Source organism: Saccopteryx bilineata, chromosome 6 (assembly GCF_036850765.1).
Source record: "Saccopteryx bilineata isolate mSacBil1 chromosome 6, mSacBil1_pri_phased_curated, whole genome shotgun sequence".
In the NCBI taxonomy this organism is placed as follows: Eukaryota; Metazoa; Chordata; class Mammalia; order Chiroptera; family Emballonuridae; genus Saccopteryx; species Saccopteryx bilineata.
In genome coordinates, this window is record NC_089495.1 from 207,812,402 (window position 1) to 207,832,725 (window position 20,324).

At 50.4% G+C, this 20,324-nt stretch overlaps 1 protein-coding gene across 1 annotated transcript in view; it reads left to right on the forward strand.

The window, feature by feature from the left end:
* The window catches only part of TMC2 (transmembrane channel like 2), a 60,302-nt gene extending 45,866 nt beyond the window's left edge, over nucleotides 1–14,436 (forward strand). Inside the window, exons 21-23 of the mRNA XM_066237592.1 lie at nucleotides 2,568–2,646; nucleotides 9,860–9,977; nucleotides 14,219–14,436. Coding sequence (XP_066093689.1) covers nucleotides 2,568–2,646; nucleotides 9,860–9,977; nucleotides 14,219–14,436 — 415 coding nt within the window. The remainder of the gene's footprint in view (nucleotides 1–2,567; nucleotides 2,647–9,859; nucleotides 9,978–14,218) is intronic.
* Nucleotides 14,437–20,324: the final 5,888 nt, after the last annotated feature.

A 20,324-nucleotide genomic window follows, 5' to 3' on the forward strand; every position in this document is an offset into this window, starting at 1 on the left:
CAGCGGGTCCTCCTTCCTTGCCCTCTGTAGTCTGCATTCCCCAGAAGCAGATCCTGTGACAAAGATTCGATTGCACATTGTTTTTTGGGGAGGTGGCCGGGTAGGGGGAGGGCAGACAGACAGAAGGGACAGGAAGCTGCTTTATTGCCGCTGGGGGGCTGTGGTCCTGGGAGAATTCCGGAAAGCGCTGTGCTGTGGGTTAACCCGCTCCGGGGTGAGAGGTCGGGCACATGGGCACCAGCCCCCAGCGGTCACCGGGTGAGAGCGGCTGGCACAGGCTCTCTGCCTGGCAGCGTTGGCCCGCTGTCTTCCTGGTGGGATGGTTTCTGGGGCGGGAGTTGGGGGGCGGGGTGCAGGGAAGGCCGCAGGCACAGAGGTGGTTCTGAGTCTTTCCTGGAGCCCATGGAGAGGCAGGGGCCGAGCAAGTGGGCGGGCGCTGAGTGTTTGCACCACCCTCCTCCATGTTCAGCAGAGATGCCCGAGACCTCTGGGCTCTGAGCCGCTGAGAAAGGTGAGGGGCTGATGCAGCAGGGCCCCGGCCAGGCCCCAGGGCCTTCTCCCCGGAGCACCCCCTGCCCTGGAACTCCCGGTCCATTCATTCCCCACTGCCCCTCTCAAAGCCTGAGAGACCCCGGGAGAGAGCTGGCACGTCTGACGATTTCTGCGTCTCCAACACCAGCCCCAGGCTTGGGGCATCGGAGGCCAACCAAAACGCTCAGGGAAGGACCACACGAGGGAAAGGGAAAGAAAGGCAGGAAAGCAGAGCCCGGAATATGAGGGGGAAATATTAGATTTTTTTTCTTTATAAACATCTATTTTGGCGTGTGCGCTTTTTAAACCTGTAACGTATTTCCTGACACGCAGAAAAGCACAACCATGTGCGTGATCACAAAATGAGACGTGAACACGTGGCAGCATTTGCTACAGAGTCTCTCTTTTTTTTAAGAGAAGTAAAACGTGACAGATACTCCACCCAGCCCTCCTCCCCTCCTCCCTCTCCAGAGATAACTGCTATTTTCTTTCATTCGAATCATTTCTATACTTACAGTATTTTGGTACTTTTATCACGCACGCGTGAGTGTGTACCACTGTTTCCTGAGTTTAAATTCTTTTCCTGAAGGGTTCACACCCCAGAGCTTTCTGCATTCCACATTATGTTCAGGGGACGTACCCATGTGGACACATGAGCACAGGGTTTTCGTTGTTTGAATGAAGAAACCGCAGTTTATTCATCTCTCTGCAGACATAGTGAGGTTGTTTCCTCTTTCTTTGCCATTACAACTGCACCCCCTTGAGAGTTGCCCTAGTGACAACTAGGGTAAACCTAAAAAGCTCCCAGACCCTGGCCAGTTGGCTCAGTGGTAGAGCATCGACCCGGTGTGCGGAAGTCCCAGGTTTGATTCCTGGTCAGGGCACACAGGAGAAGCACCCATCTGCTTCTCCACCCCTCCCCCTCTCCTTCCTCTCTGTCTCTCTCTTCCCCTCCTGCAGCCAAGGCTCCACTGGAACAAAGTTGGCCTGGGCACTGAGGATGGCTCCATCCATGGTCTCCACCTCAGGCGCTAGAGTGGCTCCAGTTGCAACGAAGCAACGGCCATTACCCCCTGGTGGGCATGCCGGTGGATCCCGGTTGGGCACATGCGGGAGTCTGTCTGTCTACCTTCCCGCTTCTCACTGGGGGGTGGAGGACAGCTCCCAGGCGACAGGCTGGCTGAGCATCCAATCCAGACGGCCCCCCTATCCTCGGGTGGTACAATCCAGACGGCCCCCCCATCCTCGGGTGGTACAATCCAGGTCACAGCTCCCAGCAGGGAGCCCAGGCTGTGGCAGGGAAGCCCAGGCGACAGCCTCAAAGGAAGCCCTGTCATGAAATCGGCCAGTGGGGGCTGGACGCTGAAAGCCGGCAGCCCAGGACGGACATTCCCATTGGTGCACTTGAGCAGGGGGCCTCCCGGCACCTGCAGTGGGGTTTCTAGGCAAACTTGGAGCAGGTCCCTAGCAGCTCATACTTGGAAGATTGTGAGAAGAGCTTGGCTTCAATGTGGGCTCTGAGGAGAACGCATAGATGGGGTGACCTTGGGCAGAGTCCTTCACCTCCCTGAATTCCAGGGTGCTGACTTGGAAAGATGAGGGTCATCCTTTCTCCTTCACGGAGTTTCATCAAAACCCATGAGATATGGGGTGGGGTGCACACAGCACAGAGCCTGGCATAGGCAGTTGCCTAGGAAACACCAGCAGCTTCTTCTGCCAACAGGAAACCTGCCACCACCCCCCCTTCGGGTTCCCTGTAAGGTGGATGGTTCCCTCTGCCTGCTTTTACGGAGCAGTCCCAGAGGAAGAGAGGTGCAGGTCATTTCCACATCCCATCACAGGACAAGAGCAGGGATGTCCAGGACCCATGTCAACTGGGGGACTTAGGATGGTAGGGCCTCTCTCTCCGCCCTGCCCAGACGCAAAAGCCTGGGCACCTATTCCAGGAAGCCTGCCCTGATTCCTCGGGACAGGCGCCCAGCTCTTGTCCTTTTCCAAGATAGCAGTGCCCCCGGAGGCCCGCTTTTCTCTTCCAGCCTGGCCATCTACTACCTGAACTCGGTGTCCAAGAGCCTGTCCCGAGCCAACGTCCAGCTGAGGAAGAAAATCCAAGCGGTGAGTAGTCTGTCCTGAGTTCCGTTCCGGAAGAGAAACATGCTGTCCGGTTTCTGGGGGGAGGGGGTTGCTTTTGTTTTTGTTCTGCTCATTTGCTCTGTGGGCCCAGCTGTATGCTCTCAGTGGCATTCTTCTACACCAAAGCCAAAAACATCTGCGGGATAGGGAACAGCCTGTGAGATGCAACAGCACGCGTTTGTAGTATGCTGAGGCCAGCTGGGTATAGGCAGCGATCGATCGCGACTTAACTTTTGAACGGTTGCGTTAGAACAGAAGATCAGTGGATTCAACCAACGTTCTTACATAGCGAAACCAGTGCCCACAACCATGCCTGTGCGTCAAAACTAATACTACAAATGCCAAAGAAAATAGTGCTGTCAGAACCACGCATTGCCTGGGAACAGTGGCCCGAGAGGTGGTGGAAGTTCCCTGCTGGCCATTTGAGCAGCCTCTCTCTCTCTGAGCCCTGTCTTCCGCTTTGCCCTGTCCCTCAAAGACTGTTCCGGAACTAAACTAATCTCATCTGGGTCGCCCCATGTTCCCCTTCTCCGCCACCCCACCCCCACTTCCTTCATCTCACTGGGCCCCAGCTCAGATAAAGAAAACCATTGAGGCCTGACCTGTGGTGGTGCAGTGGATAAAGCGTCGACCTGGAAATGCTGAGGTCGCCGGTTCGAAACCCTGGGCTTGCCTGGTCAAGGCACATATGGGAGTTGATGCTTCCAGCTCCTCCCCCCTGTCTCTCTGTCTTCTCTCTCTCCTCTCTAAAATGAATAAATAAAAGAAAAAAAAAGAGTGAAAAAAAAAAAAAAAGAAAGAAAACCATTGAACTCCAGGACTGGAGGGAGGGCTTCCATCCCAACCTCCGCTGGCCGGATGCTCCTTAAGATGCTGTGCAAGCCTGACCTGTGGTGGCACAGCGGATAAAGCCTCGACCTGGAACACTGAGGTTGCCGGTTCGAAACGCCGGGCTTACCCCATCAAGGCACGCATGGAAGTTGATGCTTCCTGCTTCTCCACCTGTATATGAATAAATAAAACCCCTAATAAAAATGAATAAATAAAATCTAAAAAAAAAAAAAAAAGAATAAAAGTGTAAGAATGAGACGGCACTCGAACACCAGGTGTGCAGGCTTTATTAGCGGAGAAAGACCTGCCAGGCACTCCTCCGGGGTGAAGGGCACCAGTACAAGCTGGGGGGACGAATTTATAGGGTAAAAGGAGTCTCGAGCAAGTGGGTGTTGAATCAAAAGTCCTGGTATGTCCGGAATGCTCCTCCTTGGGGCAGCTTGTCAGCTTCTTGGAATTCCTCTGTCTCAGGGCGATAGTCCAGTAAGGGTGAGGTCTGACAGATAAGCGGAACATCAAGAGGGCAGTTTTAATTCCTGGTAAATTCACATATCTATCATTTCTCAACTCTGTGGTTACATATAAAAGAAAGGCAGTTATTAATTTTATAATATACAGTGAGGGGTGACGAGGAGAAAGAGGAGCAAAAATTAGAAAATTATTGCTTCTTCTGGAGAGAACTCAAGAAAAGAACCTTGCCAAGCCAAGTCCCTCATCCAGTTAAGGAGGTCGTCAATTTCCGTGCTGTGAGGTCTGAACCAGGCGATGTCCTCGAAAGCCTGAGTGAGGAAGTAAAAAACTTTTGCGAGGTAATAATTGTTAGTTGCTTGTTGCGAGTGCCAAGTGGACAGGGTGACATGGTGATACATGGTCTCCTGGATGAGCCTCATGAGACGTGCTGGTCTGGTTCCTCTCGAATGAAGGGACATGTGGAGATTTTTAGAGACAGGGAACCTGTTGGTGTAAGGTTTTAGAAGGACTGAATATGTGTGGTTTAAAAGGAAGGGGGTTTGGAGAACATTCAGGAGGGAACTTCTTGGGCTGAGGGGCAACTTCTTCCTGCTGTCATCCCTACCTATTTGATATTTCCCTCATGAAGTTCTCCTTGGGGTATTGGGGAATAGGAGTGTAGGAGCATTTGATTGTAGGTTATCCTAGAGATTTCTCTCATCCAGGCCTGTAGGAACTTGATAAAGAAAGAGGCAAGTATTTGGATAAGGAGGGTTGTATAGTGGGGGGTGAAAATTCTTCCATGGTAAAGTTAGAGATATTCTTTCCTGGCAGCCCTAGAGAGAGCAGTTAGTTTGAGCTAAAAGAAATGTTTCATGTCCATTTTTAGGCTCTCTTCAGCCAAGAAGACCCAGCGGTCTTGTCCTCTTACTCTGTGAAGGGTAAAAAGACTGAGAAGCATTAAGAGGTGAATACTATTCATTCTCCTAGTTCTTCAGGGATACGGGAGAGCTTTAGAGTTAGGGGACCTGTAGGGGTTGAAAGATAGGGTTTAGGAGGTTTGCTGATATAGGGTTTCAGATTTTTCTGTTTCACGAGGGCAGGTTTCAGGGTTCGTGTGTAGGATTAGGTAGATTTTTCCAATTTTTCCAATTGGCAAAGGTCTGCATGTGGTTCTGTAAGAAACTGTTGAACAAACGTAAGAGTCAGGGTCCAAAAGTTAGAAAAATAAATAGGAGAGTGAGTGGACCAATGAAAGGCACCCAGTTTGTGTGAAACCACTGACTTCATATTTACAAATTCACTGGGATTCAGAGAGAGAGAGAGAGAGAGAGAGGGAGGGAATAAGTCAGGGCAGTATTCAGTCCCTCTGCCCCTAGACCTACTTCTGTAGAAATTCTTAAAGCAACAAGGAGAGGATTTACCTTTATAGCTTGTTTGGTCCTTAGATGGACGGGTAGTGTACTAGGGACTGAAAGAGGCTCATGGGGTGGGATTGGGTTGATATTTGGAGTGAGATAGATTAGGGTACAGGTTTCTGTCCAGTTAGTAGGGAGACACATATAGGTGTTGGTCCCACACGAGTAGAAAGCCCCTGATTGGGTGATGCAGGCTGAGAGGTGAATAGAGAATTGATGGACAAGGGGTTGGTTTTGTTTCTCTATTTCTGAGCTCCAGATAGGGTGGAAGAAAGATTCATCCCAATAAGTGGGGAGAGTAGAAGATTCTTAGCTAGGCTGACTGATTAAACATTCTTTGAAAACCCGTTTTCTGACTGTTCAAATTCTTTTTTCTCAGTACAAACCTCCTACAATCTGCACAAACTTTCTACAACTTACATCTTATCCAGTCTATTATCAAAACCGAACAATTCTTGCCTGACCAGGCAGTGGCCTGGATGGAGCGTCGGACTGGGATGCAGAAAGACATAGGTTCGAGACCCCGAGGTTGCCAGTTTGAGTGCAGGCTCATCTGGTTTGAGCAAAAGCTCACCAGCTTGGACCCAAGATCACTAGCTTGAGCAAGGGGTTACTCAGTCTGCTGAAGGCCCACGGTCAAGGCACATATGAGAAAGCAATCAATGAACAACTAAGGTGTCGCAACGAAAAACTGATGATTGATGCTTCTCATCTCCCTCCATTCCTGTCTGTCTGTCCCTATCTATCCCTCTCTCTGACTCTGTCTCTGTAAAAAATAAAATTAAATTAAAAAAACCATATAATTCTTTTCTAGTCAGAACTCTTGATTTAAAAAATCTTTAACCTTTAGTGACAATTAAGTTGACTTTCTTTTTATCCTAGTTTCCCTTTTCCCAAAGTCTGATTAAAAGAGTTCTTTAGTTTCTTCATATATTCACCATACATAGACCAACCAGCTTCAGGTTTGTGGTTGGAGTAAGACTTGCCGTTTTTCTACTTTAGCAGCAGTGGGAGTTGTCAGAATCACAGTGTGTGTGGACCTGTCCATGTGAAAGTCAGTCCTTGGGTGATGTAATGCTGGAAGCACCTCTTGGACAGTCTTTGATCAATTTGCTGAGTAACCTGTAAATCCTGCAAGTACTTAGGGAAAGGGTTACATTTCTACACTTTGCAGCTAGAGTTTAAGTCCTAGTTACCACTGCTTCTAGTTGGAATTAGCAGCAGATTCCAGCCTATAATAGGCCTGGGGCATTGAGACAAGAGGAATAACGGAGATACTATACATTAAATAAAGTAACAAAATTTGACTGTCAATACCCACAGTAGAGATCTTTGAGGCATAAATAAAACTGAAATATTCAAGCAAGGCTTAGTAGATGGCCCTTGTGTTTACAAGAAATGAGATCAGTTTATTTGCTACTTGGAAGAAATACCTTAGGCTCGTGAACAATGTCCTTGGGCCTTCAATGGCAATTCCTAGCATGCTGGGCAAGGTCAGGTCACAGGTAGCTGCAGCAGGGCTAGAAGAGACTGAACCCTCCCTCCATGGAGCAAGGGGGCAGCTTACCTTCTCGTGTCCCTCTTTCCACAGCAATGATGTGTCCCTTGATGGGGCCGGGAAGCCTGGCAGGCTTCAGTTTAATGACCATTCTTTCCACTCCATTCCCTGATGGAATCCTATGAAGTCCTTTAGGGCACTGGAGCCTTTAAGAGCGTATGGCAAAACTGGTATTTCTTGACTTCTTTTGGGCCTTATTTGCCTTTTCTGTTACTTCCTTAGCCATTATAGACCTTAAAAGCCATGCTCAGAAGATCTCATTGAGAGGCTTGACTAAGAGAGCAAAATTGGGAATCCAGTGTCTAAAGAAGCCTATTAGACCGAGGAAAGAAAGGATTTGATCTGCATTGGTAGGTGGTTGGAGACTGCGGAGGGTCTGAGTTCGATCTAGGGTGAGACCTCAGGTGGTGGGGGCTAAGGTGATGCCCAGATAGACTACGGAGTAAGAGTGAAGTTGAACCTTAGCAGAGAAGATACGATATCCCTTTATAGCAAGGAAGTTAGAAGGGTGGTGGTGTGTCTCCTTGAGGCAGGCAGGGAGGGGTTGCAGAGGAGTAGGTCATCTACATATTATAAGAGAGTACTAGTTTTGAGTTGCATGCTGCTAAATCCTGAGCTAGTGCCTGCCCAAACAGGTGTGGGCTCTTTTTGAACCCCTGGGGTAAGACAGTCCACGTAAGTTGCTGGGCTGCATTAGTGTCTGGGTCAATTTAAATAAAGGTAAACAGAAAGTAAGCCTGTAAGGAGGGAGGAGGGGTCGAAGAAGAAAGAGGCAGAGCTTGTGAGGAGGGGGTTGGGGTGAAGGAGAGACAGGCAGGCACCACTGGAGCCGGTAGGGAGGGGTCAAAGAAGAGAGACAGGCACCGCAGCTGGAGCCACAGCTTCTAAGGAGGGGGGAGGGGTTTAAGAACACAGTGGAGAAGGGAGGGGCCCCTGGTCAGCAGGGGAGGAGAAAGAGAGACTGGTATTTGCAAGTGAATGAGAAAGAGGATTCTGTGAAGGGAGGGGGCTCTCTGGAGGGAAGAGTCTCCAATGGAAGAGATTTGCAGAGGGACCAGAGAGGGGTCCCGAGAAAGGGGTGACCCCAGGGGTCAGGCAGGAGGGAGAGAGAGTTGGGAGTCCGTGGAAAAGGAAAGATTAGGAGCGGAGGTTTTAGGTGAGGTTTCTCTGGCCAAAAACGGCCTGTGTGTAGAACAAGCAGCACAGAAATTAAGGACAGGAGCAAAGGGAGAAGAGAGGCCTGCACGTAAGGAATCTCTGATGTTGTCCCTGTCCAGTGGCAAAAGTTGTCAAGATCTCTTAGGATATTGTAATTGTAGTAGAAAGCAACCTGGCTAGGCACCTACACTTCTGAGGAAGTCCGTAGAAGCTAGCCACTCGGAGTAGAAACCTCCCAAACTGTGAACCCAGAGAGTAGAGTGAGTTCCGAAGGAGTAGAGGAGATGTCTCTGAGGCCTGAGATTGGGAGGAGCCCATGTTCTGAGGGGAGTCTGACTGGACGGTTTGGACTGAGAGGAGCCCATAGTAGGGGAAACTGGTGAGAGAAGGGGCGTCCCCGCCTTCAGTCACAGTTCCGAGAGGAGAAAATCTCCGTAGAAAAAGAGTCTCAGACAGGAGGTCATTACCCCAAGGCCGAGATCCCGGGACATAGGAGAGTGGCCTGGCTAGGCGTGCCTAGACTTTCGTAGAAGTCCATAAAGGAGTAGAGGCAGACCACCCGTAGATATGGGGTCTGAAGTAAAAACCGTCTGACCAGGAAGGGGTGTTTTTGGAGAGAAATTTGGAGGCTAACCGGGGAAGGGGAGGGAGAAACTCCTTACCTTCCTGGTCCGGCAGGGTTCAGGACAGGGTCGGACTGCCGGTCGCTAGACCGTGCTCACACAGCCGAACAGAATCAGGGAGTTACCCGGGGGAGCTGCCGCTGTCCACTGCTTCCCTGGTTGTAAGTTCGGCCGGCAAGGGGATCGTCCAGGCAGTCGGTACCCTGTCCCGGGTTTTGGCACCAGATGTAAGAATGAGACGGCACTCGAACACCAGGTGTGCAGGCTTTATTAGAGGAGAAAGACCTGCCAGGGTGCTTCTCTGAAAGAAGGGCACCAGTACAAGCTGGGGGGACGAATTTATAGGGTAAAAGGAGAGTCTGGAGCGAGTGGGTGTTGAATCAAAAGTCCTGGTATGTCCAGAGCCCCTCCTTGGGGGGGGGGGGCTTGCCAGCTTCTTAGAATTCCTGTCTCAGGGGTGATAGTCCAGTAAGGGTGAGGTCTGACAGATAAGCGGAGCATCAAAAGGGCAGTTTGGAATTCAGGTATCTATCAAAAAGGGCTGAAAGCCCACATGAAGTTTAAAACCAAAACAAAACAAAACAAAAAAATCACGCTGTGCAAACCTGAGGCTCGGCTGCCCCCTGCCGGCCATCCTGAGGACAACTACTCCTAGGCGATTGAAGGTCGTTCCCCAGAACTGAAGATATAAGAGTCCCCTCACGCCCTGGCCGGTTGGCTCAGCGGTAGAGCGTCGGCCTAGCGTGCGGAGGACCCAGGTTCGATTCCCGGCCAGGGCACATAGGAGAAGCGCCCATTTGCTTCTCCACCCCTCCGCCGCGCTTTCCTCTCTGTCTCTCTCTTCCCCTCCCGCAGCCAAGGCTCCATTGGAGCAAAGATGGCCCGGGCGCTGGGGATGGCTCTGTGGCCTCCGCCTCAGGCGCTAGAGTGGCTCTGGTCGCAATATGGCGACGCCCAGGATGGGCAGAGCATCACCCCCTGGTGGGCAGAGCGTCGCCCCTGGTGGGCGTGCCGGGTGGACCCCGGTCGGGCGCATGCTGGAGTCTGTCTGACTGTCTCTCCCTGTTTCCAGCTTCAGAAAAATGAAAAAAAAAAGAGTCCCCTCACGCCCACCCGTTTCCCCACCGAGATCCACCATTCATTCCTCCCCCTCGCAGCTCCGCGACGTGGAGAAGAGCCACAAATCTGTCAAAGGCAGAGCCACCGCCGGAGACTCGCAGGACGCAGCGCCAGGCGGCTCCAAACACGCCACCCAGCCCCAGCCCGCCGAAGCAGGTAAACGCTGTTCCCTGGTCACGGTTCACCAGGCCACGTGGAAAGGCGTGGAAAGGGTATCCGTTGCGACCTCAGACGGAGCTGGGATTGGAAGCAGAGATCCGACGATGGTTAAGGACACACTGCAGTGCCGGCCTCACGCGGTCTTGCGTCAGGGGCTTGGCGGGGTTCCTGGCACAGAGAAAGGGCCGAGGAGAGAGGGCTGGGAGGAAGGGGGTGCGGTGCCTCTGCGCTATGGAGAAAGAGCCCCACTCTTCCCGCAGGGTCCCGGCTCCTTCCTGTCCCGCAAGTCTCTCGCCACATGTTCCGCGGTGACTTTTCTACTCTGTGTGCTTCCTCACCGAGTCGTTGTTTCTGAAACGATGTTGTCTTTTCTTCAGTGTCTCTTCAGATGAATCTGTTAGTTCTCAGAGCCTCTTAAATGTCTGGCTAACGAACCCAGTGTAGAAGCACTCTCGGGGTCCACCAGGCCCCTCTAAGATGCTCCAAGTGTGGGCTGGGGCCGGAGGAGGTATTCGTTTTCTATGTTGTTTTGAATGACTTCTTTAGGAGGAGGAAGAGGGAGATTTGCGTCTAGCTGCTGCTTCACGTTTATATTCTCTCTTTAAAAGAACAGCACTAGATGATCTAGAATAAAAGGATAAGAAACAGCCACATGGGTTCCAGAGTAAGTGTCACGGGACTTCAGAGGGAACTAATCAAAAGCCATTTCCAGCCTGACCTGCGGTGGCACAATGGGTAAAGCATCGACCTGCAATGCTGAGATTGCCGGTTCAAAACCCCGGGCTTGCCTGGTCAAGGCACATATGGGAGTTGATGTGTCCTGGTCCTCCCCCTTCTCTGTGTCTGTCTCTCTCTGTCTTCTCTCTCTAAAATGAATAAATAAAATCTAAGAAAAAATTTTTGATATAAAAAAAAAGCCATTTCCAGCCCCAGCTGGGTAGCTCCATTGGTTAGAGCATCGTCCTGATACGCCAAGGTTGCTCATTGGGTCCCTGCTCAGGGCACATACAAGAATCAACCAATGAATGCATAAATAAGTGGGACAACAAACTGATGTCTCTCTCTCTCTCTCTCAGAAAAAAAAAAAAAATCCAGGTTTGATTCCCGGCCAGGGCACACAGGAGAAGCGCCCATCTGCTTCTCCACCCCTCCCACTCTCCTTCCTCTCTGTCTCTCTCTTCCCCTCCCGCAGCCAAGGCTCCACTGGAGCGAAGTTTGCCCGGGCGCTGAGGATGGCTCTGTGGCCTCTGCCTCAGGGGCTAGAATGGCTCCAGTTGCAACAGAGCGACGCCCCAGATGGGCAGAGCATCTCCCCCTGGTGGGCATGCCGGGTGGATCCCAGTCGGGCGCATGCAGGAGTCTGTCTGACTGCCTCTCCGTTTCCAACTTCAGAAAAATACAAAAAAAAAAAGAAAATTTTAAACAGTGCCAGTATGCTGTAATTTTGGTGGGAGGATTGAGCAAGATGCACAGGAAATGGCTAATCGTTTAGGAGTTAGAATTTTTAGTGCAGAAATTATTTATCATTTAGTTGATGCCTTTGGCACATGCTCATGAGGCAATGAGAAAAAGCAACAAGAAGAATGGAAGCACATAGCAGTATTTCCCTGCAGGGTGAACGCCCTCCATCGGTTCCTTCTCGGTGCCCCGGATCCACTCACTAGTCCAGAGTGTGACTGTGGGTGGAACCAGCTCAGGAGACACAGGGCACCCACGTGCATCTCTAGCAAACACTTGATATTAATTAGAGCAGTAAGAAGGATTCTAGTACGGTAACAAGTTACTATTGAACAGTCACAAGCAAACAAGAGGGCAAAAAGTTTGTATCAAAACAGGACTTATCCCTCGTGAGTCTCCCAAAATATATGGAAGACATTTCGAAGCAATAGACTTCCTGTTGGTAAGGTCAGCAGGCAGTCCAGCAGTGGCCTCATGGACTGATTTAGAGAGGAGATGTGTTAGAGTGACCAACTGGCAGCTTATGACCGTGAACCTGAGGAAGAGATGTGAAATCACCTAATTTTCCCACACAGGTCAGGACAGGGAGTGAATGCAATAAATACTATGCTATAAAATCAACAAAACAAAAACAAAAAACGGAACACATGTATTTGGACACTGCTGGACTGAAATATGGAAGGAAAACATAGGTGTACAAAGTGTTTTCCATGAGAAACCCAGAAATTTACACCAGTTTGACAGTAGTCAGTGCATGTTCCCAGAATCCCAACATGCCTGTCCCCCTTACCCACTCCTTCCCCCTCCTTTCTGCACTGGCTGCTGTTTTATTATTTGTTTTTTTTAATTTGGTTTTTTTTTTGTATTTTTCTGAAGCTGGAAACGGGGAGAGACAGTCAGACAGACTCCCGCATGTGCCCGACTGGGATCCACCCGGCACGCCCACCAGGGGCGACGCTCTGCCCACCAGGGGGCGATGCTCTGCCCCTCCGGGGCATCGCTCTGTTGCGACCAGAGCCACTCTAGCACCTGGGGCAGAGGCCAAGGAGTCATACCCAGCGCCTGGGCCATCTTTGCTCCAATGGAGCCTTGGCTGCAGGAGGGGAAGAGAGAGACAGAGAGGAAGGAGAGGGGGAGGGGTGGAGAAGTAGATGGGCGCTTCTCCTGTGTGCCCTGGCCGGGAATTGAACCCAGGACTTCTGCATGCCAGGCCGACACTCTACCACTGAGCCAACCGGCCAGGGCCTGCTGTTTTATTATTCTTTTTTTAATTTTTATTTTTTGTACTTTTCCAAAGTGAGAAGTGGGGAGGCAGACAGACAGACTCCCCCATGTGCCCAACCGGGATCCACCTGGCATGCCCACCAGGGGGCGATGTTCTGCCCATCTGGATCTATTGCTCCATTGCTCCTGGAGCCATTCTAGCGCCTGAGGTGGAGGCCATGGAGCCGTCCCCAGCACCCAGGCCAACTTTGCTCCAAAGGAGCCTTGGCTGCAGGAGGGGAAGAGAGAGAGAGAGAGGAAGGAGAGGGGAAAGTGTGGAGAAACAGATGGGTGCTTCTCCTGTGTGCCGTGGCCGGGAATCAAACCCAGGACTTCCACACTCTGGGCTGACACTCTACTGCTGAGCCAACCAGCCAGGGCCAAGCTTTTGTTTTAAAGTTTGCCTTTACTCAAATTTTAATTTTTATTACAGATCCAAAGTCCTTTCCATTTTATATTGATTAAATCAGTACTGCAGTATTTTTTTTTTTTAATGAAGTGTTATCGGAACATATCCACGAGAGCTTAGGAAGATGGTCAACCTTGAGTGTGGAAAATTCCAGGAGCCTCATTGCTGCCCTCACTTAACTTCTCTCCTTAAAGCATTCACTAGTAGACTGATCTTCGCTGCTGTAACAAACAGGTCCCCAAACAGCTGAATGGCTCAAACGCAAATCAACCTTTACTTCTCACTCCATACGGTGTCCGAACTGGGGGAAACTGGGGGTTTCCGTTTGATGGGGAACCCTGGCTCCTCCCCTCCTGTGACTCCACTTGCATCAGGCCAGTGCGAGGGGAAAAGCCTACAGACACACCTGGAAGTGGTGTGTGTCAGAGCCTGGACCTCGGTCTCAGGCCACACCCATCCATAACGGGTCCCTTCCTGTGTCCCAGAAACTGGCTTGGTGGAGAGGAGAGCAAGCCAGGAATCACCCCTAGCTTGGAGTTAGGGAAAGGGAAGGAGACAGGTAAGTGAAAGAGCCAGAAATTGGATCTGATTCCAGTTTGCACAACCCCCTCCATTATTGTATGTGTCTCCCTCCGGCAGCTGCCTGTGGGGCTGTTGTTATAGTCCTGAGTTGATAGTCAAGAAAACCCAGGTTCGCCTGACCAGGCGGTGGCGCAGTGGATAGAGCGTTGAACTGGGATGCGGAAGGACCCAGGTTCAAGACCCAGAGGTCACCAGCTTGAGCGCAGGCTCATCTGGTTTGAGCAAAAGCTCACCAGCTTGGACCCAAGGTTGCTGGCTCGAGCAAGGGGTTACTCGGTCTACTGAAGGCCCACGGTCAAGGCACATATGAGAAAGCAATCAATGAACAACTAAGGTGTCGCAACGCACAACGAAAAACTGGTGATTGATGCTTCTCATCTCTCTCTGTTCCTGTCTGTCTGTCTGTCCCTGTCTATCCCTCTCTCTGACTCTCTCTCTGTCTCTATAAAAAAAAAAAAACAAACAAACAAAAAAAAACGTAGCAGAATCTCTCACATCCTCATTCTCATCTTGGTTCTGTTTCCAGGGCCCGTGCCCCAGTCTGCCAGCCAAAGCCAGACCCTGGACAAGAAGGCACAGGGCTCTGGGACCTCCAGTTCTGCCGATGGGACCACACTGCCTGCCTCCGGTCACCTCCCTGTGTCTCAGCCTCCTGGCATCAGACCGGACTCTGGGCAAGCCCGGCCTCCGACGCATCCCGGGAGGTCGGCTTCTAGAAAGAGTGCTCAGAGGCCTCCCCGCTGACCGCTGGGACTCACAGGAGCCCCACCAGCTCACATGCCGAAATCCGTGTTTTCTCTCCTCTCTCTCTCTCACACACATTCTCTCTCCTCTTAGTGAATGTGGGGACTTTGATTACTGAGTCTCAGGCCCTTGTTGGCTGCCAGCAGTGGAGGACAATGGCTTCATCTGGGGAACCGAACCTCCTTTCTCCCCACAACTGTCCTTTCCAGGGTCTTGGTTCAGGCAGCTCTGGACCTTGCACTCCTGGTGGGCTCCCTCTGCTCCAGGGCTGTGACCACCATCATAGACTTCTTTTGTGGTGCCCGTGTCTAGAGAGAGAGGTTTCTGGCAGCCTCCCTAACTGGGCAGGAGGAGGGGGCAGAGGGCCCATATTCCTGACCATCGCCTCTAAATGAACGAGGTGGGATGGTTAAAATACAAAGTATAAGAACCCATTGAAAATAAAAGTAAACGGAGCCGAGTCCAGCCACGGTGCCTGGGAAGATGGTGACCCAGAAAGGGAGCTGATGTCAGGAAGCACCCAGAACGCACGGGGGCCTGATGTCAGGAAGCACCCAGAACGCACGGGGGCCTGATGTCAGGAAGCACCCAGAACGCACGGGGGCCTGATGTCAGGAAGCACCCAGAATGCACGGGGGCCTCCAGCAAGGCGAGGAGCCCGCGAGTGATGGAAGGAAACTGCAGACTGCTCAGGGTAGGGAAATCCTGCTGATGCACCAGATTCTAAAAGGCGTCTGACGGCCTGTTGATGATGTAAGAGAAGCTGAAGATGGTCTTGGAGGAGCTTTACGAAAGGCACAATGCAGAGCCTTGTCTCCGACAACCCTGGGGTTTTATGCAGAATGTCTCCTGGGCAGCAAAGCTGGGGAGGCCAGACCCTTGAGAAGCCCTGGCCAGCATGTTCAGCACAGCCACAGCCCAGGACTCCTCGGGAGCCCCGGGATCTTGCAGGCAGTTCCCTCCTTTCTTCTACCTGGTGAGCACGTGGCTTCAGGATCAAGAGACCAGCGCACTCTGTGTCTCTATGTTCTGAAAGGAGTCCCCTCCCTCAGCCACCACCCAGTCGTGTCCCCAGGGGTTCTCAGGAGAATCCCTTACACTCTGGAAGTCAGGCAAAGCCCTGGTGGAGATTTAACAGAGATTTTATAAGCTCTACAATTGAAATAATTTCCAACGTCCTTCTTAATTCCTTCCTCTTTCCAACCCAACTCCACAACATCACACACACCCTGGGATGGAGTGGGAATGAGGACACATGACCCAGAGAAATGATAAATTACTTCACCATGGTCCATCTCCAGGCCAGGCTAATAAATAAGATATGGCCAATGCTTTATCTCCATGGAAACAAGATCCACCCCCAAATCCAAAAATGTTTGTGCATCACATGCTGTAAGGCCAGTAGCCACAGCCACCATCACAGCCACCTGGCCCATGCAGGTTCGCATTGGATTTGGACGGATGGTAATGAAACAATGGAGCCAAAAGCTGGTGGGCCATTAGCTTTAATCCTAGCTTGCACCCGGCGGGCAAGAAATACACCCAGTGGGCTCCAAAACCCACTCATTCAGTGCTCACAAAGCTACTGACTTATCCGAGTTTCCTAGAATCAAAGGTTTCTAGCTCACCAGACTTATTCACCTCTGTTCCCCATCTCGTTCTCTCTGCACAAACTGTGTACAAACTGGCTTCTCCTTCAGCACTCCACCATCTTGGCTGCTTCTCTTCTCCTCCACGTGGTCTTTCTCTTCTCTCTGCTCTCTAATGCTAATCTCAGGAACTAAGGGAGCAAGGTCCTGTTCTGCCCCCACTTTATAGTGTAGATTCAAAACCTTTAATCCAATATACAAATAGGGAAGTCTCTAATAAAAAGTCACTTATCTGAGGCATGATGGGATTGTACCACCCCACATCAAAAAGGGTGGGAAGGGTTGGTCCCAAAACCAAGCCCCAGGCTACAAGGATCCTGCCTGCCCACAGCCCACTCCCAACACACATTAATATCACCTGGGTGACAGGCTTCCACGTGGGCAGCACCATCTTTAACAAAGTGAGCATAATATATTTTATCTGCCCGATACATGCCGTCTTCTGGGAGGACACACCTTGGTTCTGAACTAACTTACCTGAGACCTTGACACAAGAATTCACAGAATCTAACCCAACCAAACAGGACTGTAAGATCCAAAGATGGTTGTCATGCTGACACCCGGCCTTCAACTCATCCTGCCTGGGGGTAAAGCCAGCCCCTGGGGAAAGGAACAAGAGAGGCCCCCAGCCCCTGGGGAAGGGAACAAGAGAGGCTTAGCCATCAGCCTCCGGAAGATCACCTTCAGTCCTCTGATGACCGTCTACATATCTAAACACTCACCATAAACACAGTCAAATTATCCTGTTCTGATGATGCAGAATTTTATAGGAGGGTATATTTGCTCTCTACGGCTGCACAACAAATTGTGCAAAATTTAACAGCTCAAAACAATAAACATTTACTATCTCACACAGTTTCTGTGGCTCAAGAATTTGGAAGTGATAGTTAATAATAATGTAATAGTAGGGTTTCAGCCAGGTCCTTGAATTACGGGGGGGGGGGGGATCATGTTATAAATTACGTTAACTGTCTAATCTAAACCATGACACTATCCACCTGAAACTAACATAAAATAATATTAAATGTCAACTGTAATTGAAAAATAAAATTTAAAAAAGCATCTGAGAGTGACTTCACCGGGCAGCACGGTTCTGGATACTGCGGATCTCAGGCAGGGCGACAGCTACTGGAAGTCTTGTCTGGAGCTGGGAGATCGGGTGTGTTCGCAAGATGGCGCACACACGACTGTTAGCGGGAGGCTTTGGATCCTCGCTGGCTATTAACAGAAAACGCTGATTACTCCCTACATGGGGAGAATTATAACTAGTGTCTTACCGGTATTCCCCTAGTGCGTCTGCGTATTCCTCACTGGGTCACTGGCAAAAGGAGGGCGAAGTCCCACTGTCCTGTGGGTGTCTTACGCAATTCCCTTTCCTGAGCATTCCTGGTCACTGGAACATACAACCATGCCCAGTGTAACCTCAGGGATGGGTTGTTTTGTTTGTTTGTTTGTTTGTTTGTTACAGAGACAGAGAGAGAGTCAGAGAGAGGGATAAATAGGGACAGACAGGAACAAAGAGAGATGAGAAGCATCAATCATCAGTTTCTCATTGTGGCACTTGAGTTGTTCATTGATTGCTTTCTCATATGTGCCTTGGTGGGGCTACAGCAGACCGAGTGACCCCTTGCTCATGCCAGCGACCTTGGGTTCAAGCTGGTGAGCCTTGCTCAAACCAGATGAGCCCACGCTCAAGCTGGCGACCTTGGGGTCTCGAACCTGGGTCCTCCGCATCCCAGTCCGATGCTCTGTCCACTGCACCACTGCCTGGTGAGGCCTAAGAAATGGGTCTTTAGGCCAGGAGTCCCCAAACTTTTTACACAGGGGGCCAGTTCACTGTCCCTCAGACCATTGGAGGGCCGGACTATAAAAAAAAACTATGAACAAATCCCTATGCACAGTGCACATATCTTATTTTAAAGTAAAAAAAAACAGGAACAAATACAATATTTAAAATAAAGAACAATTTATTTATTTTTATTTATTCATTTTTTTTTTAGAGAGGAAAGGGAGCAACAGAGAGGAGAGACAGAGAGAGAGAAGGGGGGAGGAGATGGAAGCATCAACTCCCATATGTGCCTTGACCAGGCAAGCCTAGGGTTTCGAACCGGCGACCTCAGCATTTCCAGGTCGACGGTTTATTCACTGCGCCACCACAGGTCAGGCAAGAACAAGTAAATTTTTTTTATTTTTATTTTTTTCATTTTTCTGAAGCTGGAAACGGGGAGAGACAGTCAGACAGACTCCTGCATGAGCCCGACCGGGATCCACCCGGCACGCCCACCATGGGGCAGCGCTCTGCCCACCAGGGGGCGATGCTTTGCCCATCCTGGGTGTCGCCATGTTGCGACCAGAGCCACTCTAGCGCCTGAGGCAGAGGCCACAGAGCCATCCCCAGCGCCCGGGCCATCTTTGCTCCAATGGAGCCTCGGCTGCGGGAGGGGAAGAGAGAGACAGAGAGGAAAGCGCGGCGGAGGGGTGGAGAAGCAAATGGACGCTTCTCCTGTGTGCCCTGGCTGGGAATCGAACCCAGGTCCTCCGCACGCTAGGCCGACGCTCTACCGCTGAGCCAACCGGCCAGGGCAAAACAAGTAAATTTAAATCAACAAACTGACCAGTATTTCAATGGGAACTATGCTCCTCTCACTGACCACCAATGAAAGAGGTGCCCCTTCCGAAAGTGCAGTGGGGGCTGGATAAATGGCCTCAGGGGGCCGCATGTGGCCCGCAGGCCGTAGTTTGGGGACCCCTGCTCAAGGCAATACATCATAGAGTATACTTAACACAAACCTAGATGGTATAGCTGCCTTAGGCTCTCTGGTATACCACCATCCTGTATAAGGTCAGTCCTTACGTGGCCATGACTGTAGCACATTCCTTTTCCATAGGTCCCCATTACCATTTCCCCGAGTAAAAACTCTGAATTTACAGCAAAATGACAGAGTGAGCCATAGACCAGGCCAGGGGTAGTCAACCTTTTTATACCTACCGCCCACTTCTGTATCTCTGTTAGTAGTAACATTTTCTAACCGCCCACCGGTTCCACAGTCATGGTGATTTATAAAATAGGGAAGTAACTTTACTTTATAAAATTTGTAAAGCAGAGTGACAGCAAGTTAAAGCATATAATAATAATTACCAAGTACTTTATGTCGGATTTTTGCTGTTTGGCAGAATAAATCTCTATAAAACAACTTACTGTAGTTAAATCTATCTTTTTATTTATACTTTGGTTGCTCCGCTACTGCCCACCATGAAAGCTGGAACGCCCACTAGTGGGCGGTTGACTACCACTGGACTAGGCTAAATAAAAGAGCTATAGATACTACAGTATGTGGTCTATCGATCCCAATGGGTGGGCATTCCTCTCTACAGAGAAAGGCAAGGCCCTGGATGCCACGTGGCTTTTAAAGCTGGCGTCTGGAACATACCCGAAACCCACGCCCTCTCCCCAGACCTGCTGCCCGTGAAAGACGTTTCCTCAGCAGGAACTTTTGGGGAAACCTGCCTTGCACGTCACCTCCAAATGAATCTCCAATCAAACACTACTTAACAGAGAAGAAGAGTCTCATCAGACCAAGCCACTCACCCTGGCCTTCATCCAAGGCTTAGGCTTTAGATCTTAAACGCTAGAGCCTTCAGTCTTGGTCCAGCTGCTGACCAGGGTGAATCTTACACCTCTAGCAGGCTCTTCTCTTGTTTCTGGCTCTTGCTTCCACGCTCTTTCCTTCACCTTTTTAACAATCTACACATTCTTCTGTAAAACCCCTTCTGGCCATGAAATCTTCCTCAAGAGCACACCTTCCCCCCCCCCCCAAGAAACATCTGTATTCTGGTCAGCCATACTGCACAATCTCAATACTTGGTTATGTTAATTCTTCCAGGATTATAGTCTCTGAAATCAGAGGTCAAGAGTTATGGGGTTTAAAAAAAAATTTTTTTTTATTGATTGGTTTTAGAGAGGAGAGAGACAGGGGGGGGAGGAGAAGGAAGCATCAACTCATACTCGCTGCTTCTTGTATGTGCCTTGACTGGGCAGGGCAGGGGTTCGAAACCAGCAACCTCAGCCTTCCAGGTCCCTGTTCTATGCACTGCGCCTCCACAGGTCAGGCAAGGGTTGGGTTTTTTTTTTTTTTCTCTGCCATCTCTGCATTGCGTACTCCCTTGCTGAAGATCTCTGTACTTCAGGAAAGATGCTCTAACCAAGTGAGCTATCTGGCTGGGGCTCATCCTATTTCT